The sequence below is a fragment of the Diabrotica virgifera genome, chromosome 10 (assembly GCF_917563875.1).
Source record: "Diabrotica virgifera virgifera chromosome 10, PGI_DIABVI_V3a".
NCBI classification, from domain to species: Eukaryota; Metazoa; Arthropoda; class Insecta; order Coleoptera; family Chrysomelidae; genus Diabrotica; species Diabrotica virgifera.
In genome coordinates, this window is record NC_065452.1 from 138,641,606 (window position 1) to 138,655,992 (window position 14,387).

Here is a 14,387-nt window from a genome sequence, read left to right on the forward strand (position 1 = left end):
GTCTAATAGTTTTTGCTTAATTTACAATTATTTAAACTCTTAATCTGTAAATCGATTTTAAAACAAAAGATGTATCTCATTGTATGACATCGTCATTTTATGACAGTACGGTCTGGTAATTATCAAAAATATAAACATCCATGTATGATATTCAAATTTAATTGTTCCTAAAAATGAATAACCACGTTATCTACGAAAGAGTAGACATGGTACTTTGCATTGGGGAGTGTTTGCAAAAGTGTATCTTACTTTCTAAGGTTTAGGCTCAAAAGTAGGTATCCTTATAGAAGACACCCAAAAAAGGACGTTTTTGAGAAATTTCGGAAAGTTAAATAAAAATAAACCAGTTATTTGTGATCACGTCAAAGAACTTGATGTCCTGCTTTCTGTTACGGAAAACCCAAATACTAGTAAAGAAAAAATTTCAGTCAAACGACTGTTAGAATACTTAAGAGAAACCTCTATTATCAGTATAAAACTCAACTGCACCAATATTAGACCGAACAGGATTATGATAAATATTTAACTTATCGTTTATGGACTTTAGACTTTGGAGCAGATCCTGATTTTTTTTTAAAATATATTGTATACAGACCAATCTACCTCCTTTTCATAATAATGGTCTAGTAAATAGACATAATTTTTATTTCATTATGATACAGTAAACAAACATTTATTTCGTACAGTTTAAAAATCGAGAGTGATTAAATATTATTTTTAAAATCAATTTACCGTTTAAGAAAATTGTAAATTACGCAAAAACTATGACTCCTAGTTATGGAACATCCCTATACCATTCGAAAGAGGAATCTATGTTTAGTATAATAATTGATTAACATACCTGGTGTTATATTTAAAATAAGCATCATATGACACATTAAGTAATCCAATAATGAAACTGTAAATTTTGAGCAACCTGTAAATAAATGTGTAATAATCAATCATGGAATACATTAATTATAAAATAATTACCAGACCGTACTGTCATAAAATGACAATGTCATACAATGCCATTAATTAACTACATCTTTTGTTTTAAAATCGATTTACAGATTAAGAATTTTAATAATTGTAAATTACGCAAAAACTATGACACCTAGGTATAGGACATCCATATACCATTAGAAAGAGGTAGATTTGTTTAGTATAAGTATTTATTAATATACATGGTGTTCCATTTAAAATAAAAATCATATGACACATTGAATAATCCAATAATAAAACTGTAAATTTTGAACACCCTGTAAATAAATGTGTAACAGTTAATCATGAAATACATTCAACCAATATCCAAATATTTAGATTTAAAAGTATTTTTTTTATAATTTCTTAAATAACTTGAGAATAAGCCTTGTTTTAAAACTTTACATTTTAAGAAAAGTCACCATAACTCAGAACACTCTGTACATAGGTACAGGAAAGTCTTATGAAACTATACCTTATTTTTTGCGGACAATTAAAAAATGCAATAAAATATAGGGTGTTCCATAAGAAAAAATATAACTTTGATACGCCGCCATTTATTGGGACAGCCTGTATATTTCAAAATAATTTTAAAATGTAGATTTTATCAACTTACAAACTACTAATTAAACATTTTTTTCAAATCTTTTACCATTTCGCTGTAATCTTCCGTCGCGTTAGTGGTGACTCACCCTGTATACATTGTAAATTATGGTTTGGGACTGCCCCTCGTATCATTCAACGTGTCTTGGTTTGTTTATTTCTAGTGCATCTTTATTGTGACTGTAGTATAGATACCTTCTTGTGTATATCAATTCCTGTGCGCTATCAATTATTTTCAAATGGAGTAGAGATAATATAGATAAACATTATATAGACAGTTTGTATAGTATAGTAGGTTCGCTAAACTCAGACACTGGCTAGTGATTTTAGTAAGCAATTTGGCCAATTTAGTGAAATTGGCAAAAAAAATAATTACTAAATAGTTAATAATTACTAAATAATTAGTAATTTTGCCAATTTTGACAAAATTGGCAAAAAACAAAAAAATTTCCCACTAAAATCATTAGCCAGTTGTGTCTGAATTTAGCGAACCGACTATACTAAAGAATATTGGATAGAAAGTAGATAGCGAAGATTTTTAAATTATCGAAAAGAATATCAAATGAGTTGGATAGCTCAGGTGGTTAAGTGTCCGACTTCCACGAAGAAAGTCGGGGATCGAATTTCAGCGTCGTCGAGAACATCTAGATATATTTAAATATCTACAGACCCCAGGTCGACTTAACCTGACTAAAATAAGTACCATGGCTAAAACCAATGGTAAAAATAGGTGGTTGAAGCGTAACATTAGTCTTGTTACCTTCCTTGTATAACGTAGGCCCAAGATATAGCACCACCCTGCTATAATCCCAAAGCTGTGGTATAAATGGAAAATATTATTAAAAAATATTAAGGGTAAACTAACAAAATAATTAGAAACGGAAAGAAAATTGTTTTTCCTTTCAGTACTAATGAATTAAGAAAATAAAACTGGATTAAAAATACTGAAATAAACTGAAAGAGATCGAAATAGAGCAGAAAATAGATGAGAGTAAGATGTGAACAATATGAGGCTCTGAATAAAAAGATGTACGCAATTGAGTGGTATACGAATAGCAAACCTTAAATTACTTAAATAGGTATTTTAATTAGATTAAATTAAAAAAGGGCACAGATATTTATCAAAAAGCAAGATCCAACTTTGGCAGAGTGTGTTGTGAAGAAAACAAAAACGAAATAAAGATGTTTTAAGCTAAAAACGAGAATACCATGCAAATTACCCGAACTATCCTTGTGAGTGTTAAAAGCTTTCGTGGTTAGAGATATTTCAGTCGTTTTAGGTACAATCAACTTTAAATTACGGTTCGAATTGATATCGCGACTCTTTTCTTTTAATTTTTGCGATTTTTTGGGAGTGCTGAAATTTTTAATGACATTCCTAGCCGGAATCATTACCGGATACGTTATCGTGATGTTTTTCACGTATTTTAAATATTGCTTCACACTGTTTTGGTCCAATCTAACTTTGTTGTTGTTATAGTTCGATACTGCGTAAAAATACGGAGATACATCAGAGCCAGTTACCACAGGCTTTTTGGTTTTTAGATTGTTTTGAACTGTACTATTTAATGACGGATTTTTGATCACTTCTGGTTTAAAGACACCTGGTGGTTTGGTGCTGACGAAACCTTTTTTTAAATTCTTGTTCTTGTGCTTTTTGTTTTTTCGTTTGATTGTACCGTTTCTATGTTTATTGTTCGTTTTTTCGTTATTGCTAGGCAAATTAGGCATGAAATACCTCGTCCCGTATAAAACGAGATTCCAGTTTTGCATCGATGCTCGGCCTGAAATAAATATGCTGTTGTTAGTATTGTTAGTAATTGAAATAATGATTAATGATAGTTTTCACACGACTCAAATCTACATACACAATATCATAAACTACTAAACACATTTTATTATCATTGCTTGTAAGAGAAAACTCAGATTTAAGTTCGACCTAGGATTGGATAACAATGAGTTCAGCTACAATCATTATATCTGCTTATTACTAAACAACGTAAAAACTTACCCAACATTCGGCCATCATTATGAATCTCCAACTGCCAAGTTCCAATCGGTGATTCACCCCAAGAGTGCACTGACATGAACGGCCACTCGTTAAATCCTGCCCTGGAATTATCGTGGGGCCTGTGTGCCAACAGTACCACTTTTGTTCCTTGAGGAGAAGTCAACTGGATGTTCAAATCGCCCCTTCGTTGCGAAAATATTGTCAGTTTTGCTTGGACGTGCTCCAGGATTTCTACGCCTTCGCATTCCTTCACTTGAAGTTGGAGAATCACCATACTTTTTGGTGGTATCCCTCTAAAGGTACAATTTTATTATAGATACAGATAGATAAAGAAAAAACTTCTTTTAATACGCGTATTAATAAATAAAACTTACTTTGGAACTTGCTGAGCAGTTATTTCACATTTATGTTGTTCTGGGACAGTGGTCCAGTTCCTGGCCAGTTGAACCATAGCATAGGCATCCATCAATCCATATCCGAAGCTATGAGAAACATGCCTACCAACTCCATTTACTTTCCAGTCAGGAGCGATCAAATTTTGAGGTCTTGCAGTCCTCACTACGATATGTTGCATGTCCCTCCAGGTTAGGTTCGGATTTGCTTCCAAAGCTAGAGCACATATTCCAGCTGCTAAAGGTGCTGATGCGCTCGTACCAGTGTGGCTGCTGGTACACGAATGGCGGAGATCCGTCGTGACTACTTGTTTTTCACCCATAGCTCCGCTACTGTACGTTGAGGCCAAAGTAGAGCTACAGGCTTCGCTGTACCACGGAACATGCCCGTGTTCCGTTACACTTGAAATGGACAAACTGTATATGGAATTGGTATAACCATCGCAGTTGCAGTTGTCGTGGTCTCTACCGCCGTTTCCGGATGCCCAAATAAAAATTGAGCCTTTACCGTTACGGCCCTATGGAAATAATTATTACGTATAAAAATCTTTTATACACTATTAGGTAATACAAATATAAATAATAAGACATCATTTTATTCTTCAATAGTGACCTAGTACGTAATCTAGCAATGCCTAGCAAAACTGGTTGCTAACTTGGTAAATCAGTCAAAGAACGGAATGTGTACTAGTTATAAAAGTCAATTGTTGTATGCGTCTAGCATTTTTACATATTATGTGACAAACTATTTAATATTTTCTCTAACATACAATATTAGTCGAGGCATTGAAGCACAAAAAAAGGCCTTACTGTCGATTTTTGGCGCAGTAAGACGGATTTTAATACAGTTTGGTGCGTTGGATTCGTGAGAATGTCAGGAAATTTTGTGAACTAATGTTATGAATAAGATATCTCAAATTGCATTTGTGCATAAGAAAAATGCATTTCAAACATTCATTTCGGTAAATAGTTGGAAAAATTGACTCCATTTTCTTACTTGGGGGGTTTTTGGGGTCGCTGAAAACGAATATGAGGTCGGGGAGAGTGTGCAAACTACCTGGTGCCTGCAGCGGGTGTAATAAACGTCTTCCTCTGGAGTATTGGGGTAATTTATCATATAATTGGCTTAAACTCATACCTCGGGGGTTTTTGGGGTAGCTGAAAATGAATATGAGGTCGGCGAGAGTGTGCAAACTACCTGCTGCCTGCAGCGGGTGTAATAAACGTCTTCCTCTGGAGTATTGTGGTAATTTATCATACAATTGGCTTAAACTCATTACTCGGGGGGTTTTTGGGGTCGCTGAAAATTAATATGTGGTCGGCGAGAGTGTGCAAACTACCTGGTGCCTGCAGCAGGTGTAATAAACGTCTTCCTCTGGACTATTATGGTAATTTGTTAAATAATTGGCCCAAACTTGTTACTCGGGGGTCTTTGGGGTCACTGAAAATAAATATCGCAACGACTAAATTCTAATTTCATATCATTTAAAGCAGTTTGAATTAAGGCGCAAGTGGATGATGTGGTTTTGCCTTGACAGAAAATTACTGGATACAGAATGTAATTAATGGCTATTGCCAAAAATAAAAAGATTGTCATTGGAAAAATTCTTCCATCTGTTGACGTATTTACCCAGCATTTAAAAAGGGTATATTTACAAACACAAATTTGGCTGCATGGAGAGGACAGTAACATGAACCCAACCGATTGGAGATGGGAATTACAAAATAATGTATTAATTACAGTTAGAATGGCTCAGCCACCTGGTCCTCCAAACATTTTAAATTTAATATTATGTAGTTGTAAGTCAGACTGCGGCAACTCATGCGGGTGCAGGAAGCATGGGTTAGTTTGTAATTTAGCCTGCAAAAATTGTGCAGGCTCTGATTGCACACATATTGCATTGGACTCGAGAGAGGAAGGCAATAATGAAGATGATGATAATGATGAAGAAAATGAATTTTAAAGATACATTACGATACATTTTGTATAATGAAATTTTTTGACATAAATATATTATAATAATAAAAATTTATGTTTATTTATAATAAAAATACCACCCTTTTCGATCACTATAGTTACATCGAAGAAAATAGATTACCCCAAAAACTCCCGAGTAACGAGTTTAAACTAATTATATGATAAATTACCATAATACTCCAGAGGAAGACGTTTATTACAGCCGCTGCAGGCACCAGGTACTTTGCACACTCTCGCCGACTTCATGTTCATTTTCAGCGACCCCAAAAACCCCCGACTTACAAGTTTGGGCCAATTATTTAACAAATTACCATAATACTCCAGAGGAAGACGTTTATTACACCCGCTGCAGGCACCACCAGGTACTTTGCACACTCTCGCCGACTTCATGTTCGTTTTCAGCGACCCCAAAACCCCCCGAGTAAGAAAATTGAGTCAATTTTTCCCACTATTTACCGAAATGCATTTTTGAAATGCATTTTTCTTATGCACAAATGCAATTTGAGGTTTCTTATTCATTACATTAGTTCACAAAATTTCCTGACATTCTCACGAATCCAACGCACCAATCCGCAATAAAATCCGTATTACTGCAAAAAAATCGACACTTCAATCCTTCAATGCCTCGACTAATCATTATCTTCAGATTTCAGGTTTCTAACGAATCTCTAAAACTATTTAAATTGATAAGAAGTGCATTACCTTTGTAACACCTTCGATGAAAGCTCTTGTTGCAAGTGCTCCAGGTCCATCTACAGTCTTTCCATCATCGTCAGGCCCCCAGGAAGCACTGTATACATCGATGTGATGTGGATTTAAGCTAAGAGATCGAGCTTCAACAGCGTCTGTTACTTCACCATCCAACATCCGCACGCCACCGACTTGGGCACCGTGTGCAACTCCTAGGGCACAAACAGAGTTGTTGCTGGTAGCTGCTACCTCACCAGCACATCTGGTGCCGTGTCTATTCGAATCGATCATGTCGTAACGAGGGCTTGGATCTGGGTCTTGACCATTCACGTCATAAGAAGCCATTGGATCCTATTATACAAGAATGTCATTAAATTAATGCGGACTTAAAATAATGATAGTAACTTACATAATTTTGTACAAGGTCAGGATGATCCTTTTCTAGACCATCATCTAATATCGTAACAACAGCCCCTTTTCCTGTAATTCCCTCTATCCAGGCAGGAATAACGTTCATGTCTAGTCCCCCTCCTCGATTCTAAAAATATATGTTATATAACATTTTCAATTAATGCAGTTCGTGATATACTTACTAGATACCACATGAATGGCCATTTTGGATCACTATCTTGTACTTTTAAGTCTCTTTTTACTCTCCTTTTTGCTATTTGTTGTTTTGACCAGGTAACTCTAGTATCTACAGCGAGTTTAACTCGTTTATCTACATTAGGCCTTAACGACCTTTTAGCTACGTCATTATGAGAAAAATGATAATGATCTTCGAAAATCTAAAAGAGAAAATTAACTTTTAATGTAAAAGGAATATATTTTTGCAATAATGAAAAATAATTGATGGATTCGACCGTTACTTGATGGACGTTCATTTTATCTAACAATAAAACACTGAAAACGTTTGTTTTCTATACTTCCACAAAATTTATTACAACTATGTGACTACAGCTGTTTCGGCAGAGTGCTTTTCTCAAGTGATTTAGTTTACAATGGTTTGCCTATTTAAAGTATTTAACTGAAGAGGTTGAGGAGTGGGGAGCTGTTTGTCTCGAGTTGGTCATTCAGAATTATATCTGTATTTTTCAATTTATTAATTTCCATAGATTCTAATAAAGATAGCTTAAGGCCTTTATTTTGAATATGCAGAATTGAAACTGTTCATTAAAAGAGTGATTATGATCTAGAAGGTGAAGTGCGTGTGTAGAAGTGTCTGTTTTTCTATTGTTGAAAGCCCTTTTGTGTTCTGCTATCCGTTGGTCAAAAGTTCTGCCAGTTTGACCGATGTAAGTTTTCGGACAGTCACCACAAGTTAGTTTGTAAACACCACTCTGTAGTTGTTTTCTCTTTCGGCTCTTATTGTTCTTAATATATTTGCTTAAGTTGTTGTTAGTTCTGAAAGCTGGTGTTATTCCTTTCTTTTTTATGTATCTGGCTATTTTTGTTGTTATCTTGCCAGTACATGTGATAGAGAAGAAGTACTGGGTTCTTTCTGTGGTGGTGGATGGACTAATTGTTCTACTCCATAAGAAAGCCCTGAAATTAGTCTATCCACCACCACAGAAAGAACCCAGTACCTTCTGCTCTATCACATATAGTGGCAAGATAACAATAAAAATAGCCAGATACATAAAAAAGAAAGGAATAACACCAGCTTTCAGAACTAACAACAACTTAAGCAATTATATTAAGAACAATAAGAGCCGAAAGAGAAAACAACTACAGAGTGGCGTTTACAAACCAACTTGTGGTGACTGTCCGAATACTTACATCGGTCAAACTGGGAGAACTTTTGACAAACGGATAGCAGAACACAAAAGGGCTTTCAACAATAGAAAAACAGACACTTCTACATACGCACTTCACCTTCTAGATCATAATCATTCTTTTAATGAACAGTTTCAAACTCTGCATATTCAAAATAAAGGTCTTAAGCTATCTTTATTAGTATCTATGGAAATTAATAAATTGAAAAACACAGATATAATTCTGAATGACCAACTCGAGAAAAACAGCTCCCCACTCCTCAACCTCTTCAGTTAAATACTTTAAATAGGCAAACCATTGTAACTAAATTACTTGAGAAAGACACTCTGCCGAAACAGCTGTAGTCACATAGTTGTAATAAATTTTGTGGAAGTATAGAAAACAAACGTTTTCAGTGTTTTATTGTTAATGAAAAATGTTATTTTCTAATAACTGCTTTTTCGTATTGTTACACTACACCAACATGCCCTTTTATTATAATACATATATATTTTAAATATTTCTTCTTGTAAGAAATTGCAGAGATTGCGCAACCGAAAAATTGAAGCAGCTTCAAAATGAACGGAATCCTTTAGATATGCCGAAAACCAATGAAATCATTCCTTATGACGGACCTGTGTCTAAAATGAATTGAATTTTTACCTCATAGTACCGGACTGACATATACATAAAACAAAAAATAACCATTATTTTCGGAATTAAAAATGATTAAACTCTTTGTCGAATTTTTATTTAAATTTCACGAGGATTTATTTCACGATTCCAGAGTAAAAACACGACCGAAATTATTTCGTTTTTCATCCTTTACATAGTAGAGTATATCGTTCATGAATGTTTTTATTATTCAGAATATCAGATATAACTCGTTTATTGTTTCTAGCAGCGATGTCAATTCCTATATATTGTCGAAATGCTCTAAAAGCGATCGTTCGGCTCAAATCATATCCTGCTTTGTAAACAATATAAAAATACCCACAATTTATGGCAGGACTGATAAATACAAAATTTAACTCGTGCAATTCGTATATTGTAATGTTTATTTTAATTTATTAAAGTCTTCTAACACTAACACTAAAGCGCGATTAATTTCTAAAATTTATTTATTTAACCGTACAATAAAGGCTATAGTGGGATAAGGTGGTCAAAAATGCCCCCTCACCGATCAGCCCCGCTACTTATGTTTTCGATAAAGGATATAAAATTATGCCCTCATGCAAATTGTTAGGTTCCCAGAGGTCCTAGAACGGCTTAAATCGAGAAAAGCAGAATTTTTAGGTTTTATTTTTTTGTGGGCGCAATTTTGTATTAAAAAATCTGAAAAAAATTAAGAGGCTGTATCTTTTGAATACAATACACCCTGATTTTTTTCAGATTTTTGTAATGAAAAATGAGCCCAGGAAAATTTTTTGAAATTTCCAAAAATTTTTTAGCTTATGGTAATATGATTTGGCCAACTTTCAAATAGTATTTTTTTGTGTACTTTTTGCCGTTCTTTTGAATGACAGGCAGAATTTTTAATATCTGAGCGGAAAGAGCGAAAAATCGAAAAAACCGTTTTTGGCTGTCTCGAGATGCATCTCGGGACAACCAATTTTAGGATTTAGGATCCTGACCACAACTGAAAAAAACTAAAAGTGTGAATTTTGTCATAAAATTTGGTATGTGAGGTTATAATAATATTTGGAACAACTTTTCCAAATAACTTTTCGATATCTCTAATGCGAAGCAAATCTAATTGCATATCGAAAATTCACCCTGTTTGTGGATTCGCAGTAGACCGCGTTTAAAACTTAAAGTTCAGTTGACTATTTTAAAAATTGTAAACCATCACCCTGTATGACTGTGCAAAATTTCAAATCTGTATATATTTTGATAGCCGAAACATAGGGGTGTCTTCATCTTAAATGCGACACACTGTATCTTATCAATTTGATAATTTATTGCAACTAATATAGTCGTATTTTTTATAGATTCAAAATATACAATCAAAATACTGACTAATTTACTAATTTTATCATAAAAAGTTCAAATTGATTGCATTGAAGTATTGAACCAATTAATGTGTAATAATACAGGGTGTTTAAAAAAAAGGTAACCCCGTCTCTAGGGTAGGTAAAAAACTGAAAAATAATTGGGGTTTGCTTAGTAAAAAATTTTTGTAACGCCATCCGTTTTCAAGATACAGGGCGTTGAAGAAAAAAAAATTTTACGCATTTTTTACGATTTTGCCGAAACTACTGGCAACATTGTAATGAAATTTTATACGCATATGTTTTGGAAGCTGATACATCCCATGAATTTGTTTTTATATCTGATTCCCATAGAGGGCGCTAGTTACACGGATCGTACTAAGTATTAGTCAATAACTTTTTTAAGAGTATAATTATTAATCAAAATTTCAAGTAAACTTAAACATCATTCAATTTTACACGAAAAAGGTACTCTTGGTAAAACTCGATGCTGTGTACCGTTTTCGGAATATTTTGATTTTGAAAATTATGAAGTAATAATTGCTGCTGGTAGTAATGATAAAGTTCTAATAGGTATACCTCTATTTTCTCCAAGTGTGCCATGGAAATCTGACATTTATTGATTGTTATGACGATAAATCAACAATAATTAGAGTTTTTAAACCTTGTTTCAATTTTTCAATTTTCAAAAATGCGTAAATTTGTTTTTCTTCAACGCCCTGTATCTTGAAAACGGATGGCGTTACAAAAATTTTTTACTAAGCAAACCCCAATTATTTTTCAGTTTTTTACCTACCCTAGAGACGGGGTTACCTTTTTTTGAAACACCCTGTATAATATACAGAGAAGTTTTTATGTATGGAAACCCTCAATTATCTCGGAAACGGCTTGCACGATTTTTATAGATTGTGGTGGGTAGGGATTTTCTAATGTGGCCGATATTAAAGTAATACTTACATTGTTGTCAGATCTTCCGTTTTTCTGAAAATCAAATTAATTTTTTTATTTCAAATGGAACACACTGTATATTTTTTGCGTTTTGAAGTCCTTAAGAAATACTGATTATTTTCCATGTTATATTCCCTATACCTAAAGGCCATAATTTCGGAGTTATTGCTACATTTATTAAAAAAAACTTTTTAAACAAATTATAAACAATTTTTCGGCCCGGGTAGACATTATTTTACGTTCCTTGGACGATTGGGAACAAAAAAGTTCTCTTGTAATTTTTCTCTAAAGTTAATCGTTTTCGAGTTATAAACAATTTAAAACTGAAAAAAAATCCAAAATAATGACAATTTTCAAGGTTCAAAAACACTTGTTTTTGAATTTAGAAATTTGAACTTCTTATGATAATATTAGTGAATTAGTCAGTATTTTGATTGTGTATTTTGAATCTATAAAAATACGACTATATTAGTTGTAATAAATTATCAAATTGATAAGATACAGTGTGTCGCATTTAAGATGAAGACACCCCTATGTTTCGGCTATCAAAATATATACAGATTTGAACTTTTGCACAGTCATACAGGGTGATGATTCACAATTTTTAAAATAGTCAACTAAACTTTAATTTTTAAACGAGGCCTACTGCGAATCCACAAACAGGGTGAATTTTCGATATGCGATTTGATTTGCTTCGCGTTAGAGATATCGAAAAAGTTATTTGGAAAAGTTGTTCCAAATATTATTATAGCCCCACATACCAAATGTTATGTCAAAATTCACACTTTTAATTTTTTTAGTTGTTGTAGTCAGGATCCTAAAACGTAAAATTGGCTGTCCCGAGATGCATCTCGAGACAGCCAAAAACGGTTTTTTCGATTTTTTCGTTCTTTCCGCTCAGATATTAAAAATTGTGCCTCTGCCATTCAAAAGAACGGCAAAAAGTACACAAAAAATACTAATCATATTATCATAACCTAAAAATTTTTTGAAACTTTCAAAAATTTTGCAAAAATTTTGCCTGGGCTCATTTTTCATTACAAAAATCTAAAAAAAAAATGTTGTTTTGTATTCAAAAGATACAACCTTTTGAATTTTTTCAGATTGTTTAAGGTAAAATTGCGCTCACAAAAAAATAAAACCTAAAAGTTCTTCTTTTCTCGATTTAAGAGGTTCTAGGACCTCTTGAAAGCTAAAAATTTGCATGAGGGCATAATTTTATACCCTTTATCGAAAACATAAGTAGCGGGGCTGATCGGTGCGGGGGCATTTTTGATCATCTTATCCCGCTATAGCCTTTATATTTTAGACTAACTTATTAAACTCTAATCGTCTTTCTATATATTTTGCCTCAGTCTTCGAAATGCTTCCAGAACCCAGTGGAATTCTCTCGGCCTCAGACATCTTAGACCAGGGCATTTGGTGCATATCAGTCACCCTGAGCACTCGATGATCCGATGGTCGGTTCTGATGGCGTTTTCGTGTTCAGCAACCCCAGACACCCCCGTGTATTCTGTTTGCATCAATTTAGTGCCGAAAGCCCTCGAAATTCCAGATGATGTGCCTTAGCAGTAACCCTGGGCACCAGGTGTTCCGGGAGTCGGTTCTGGTGACGTATTTCTGTTTAGCGCTCCCAAAAACCTCTTCGCGCACTATTACTGCGAATATCGTCGGCCATTTTTCGCGTAGTATCAGACAGTGTAGAAAATCGACAGTGTTGCCGATTTGTACATAATTATCAGATTTACTTAACTTTTATGATATTCTGATTAGAGACCGACCGAATGTGACTTTTTTGGCCGAAGCCGAAGTCTAAGCCGAAGGTGACTAAATATTTGCATTTATAGTAGGGATAGTCGATGTTTTGCCATTAATATTTAGGTAGTCAAAACACCAGTAATCTTGAGTTTTAACAAATACAATAAAATTATTATAGTTTGTCAGAATTTTACTACGTGAGAAATATTCAAATGAAGATCTTTGAGACATCTTGGACTATTGTTAAAATTTATATCCTACCTACTACCTGAAAGTTTGTAAAACGTTTTGGTTTATTAGGGTATAAAATAGGGTGTAAATATTATTCAAAGTATCAAAGGCTCGCCGAAGCATATTGTTTAGAGATTATTTATATAGTATAGTATACTCGGAGCATTTTATTATTCCACCTTCGGCGAAACCTTCGGCTTCGTTTTGGCCGAAGCCGAATTTTGGCCGAAGGTTTAAATATTGGCCGAAGGTGGCCGAAGCCGATGCCGAAGCCGATTAATCGGCCGGTCTCTAATTCTGATAATAAATATTTTTTAATTAATTTTTTTTTAAATTTTTTAACATAATTTTATACGTATGCCTGTGGGAATTATGTCAATAATTGGGACATAACACAAAATATTGGCGATGAATGGCGATTGTATTGTTAATCTTTTGCAGAAATTTCAGAATATGTATATTCAAAAAGAATCTCTTACTGGTAATAAAGTTAGTGCAATAACTGATACTGCAGCAATGCAGAAATAAAAAAAATCACGTTTTCTTAGACATCGTTGTCTGTCGACGTTTAAATGCGATCTGTGAGCAAATATTAAATTAGTGTCAGAGGCGGCTTTACCTATTGTGCAGAGTGTGCGGTGCACACGGGCTCCGGGATGTTGGGGGGCGCCGATCGCCAAAGAGCGGGTCCTTTACTTTGTTTCAACATAAAATATGCTTTAAAACGATTAATGAAAAATTACATTGGCACTTAAGCGCGATTTATAGACTTCCGCCCGCCCGGCTGTACGTCCAACGGACGGACGGCGATCTTTTGATTAGTTTGAAGACATACCGACAATGGTTCGAAATCTGTTGTGGAACATATAAAGGTCAAATTGCTTGGGGCTTGTCGGGCATTTTCAAAGGCGTTTGTACAGGTGTCGCGGGATAATTTTGAGGAATAAGCTTTGACGGAATGGATTAAGTATTTTATTTAAGTTAACATGTAAATATAAAGTAAAGCGGCTTTTCATTTCATTAAAATTATTTAAAAGGAAGATTTTCTTTTATTACTACCACAATTT

The 14,387-nt window shown here is 34.0% G+C and overlaps 1 protein-coding gene across 6 annotated transcripts in view; it reads right to left on the reverse strand.

The window, feature by feature from the left end:
* The window catches only part of LOC126893266 (furin-like protease 1), a 412,563-nt gene that overhangs the window by 34,366 nt on the left and 363,810 nt on the right, over positions 1-14,387 (reverse strand). For all 6 annotated transcript variants that reach the window (XM_050663275.1, XM_050663278.1, XM_050663277.1 and 3 more), the window contains exons 3-7: positions 7,231-7,425; positions 7,047-7,175; positions 6,650-6,988; positions 3,952-4,487; positions 3,578-3,870 (exon numbers count right to left, since the gene is read on the reverse strand). In XM_050663275.1, the coding sequence (XP_050519232.1) occupies positions 3,578-3,870; positions 3,952-4,487; positions 6,650-6,988; positions 7,047-7,175; positions 7,231-7,425 (1,492 nt within the window). The remainder of the gene's footprint in view (positions 1-3,577; positions 3,871-3,951; positions 4,488-6,649; positions 6,989-7,046; positions 7,176-7,230; positions 7,426-14,387) is intronic.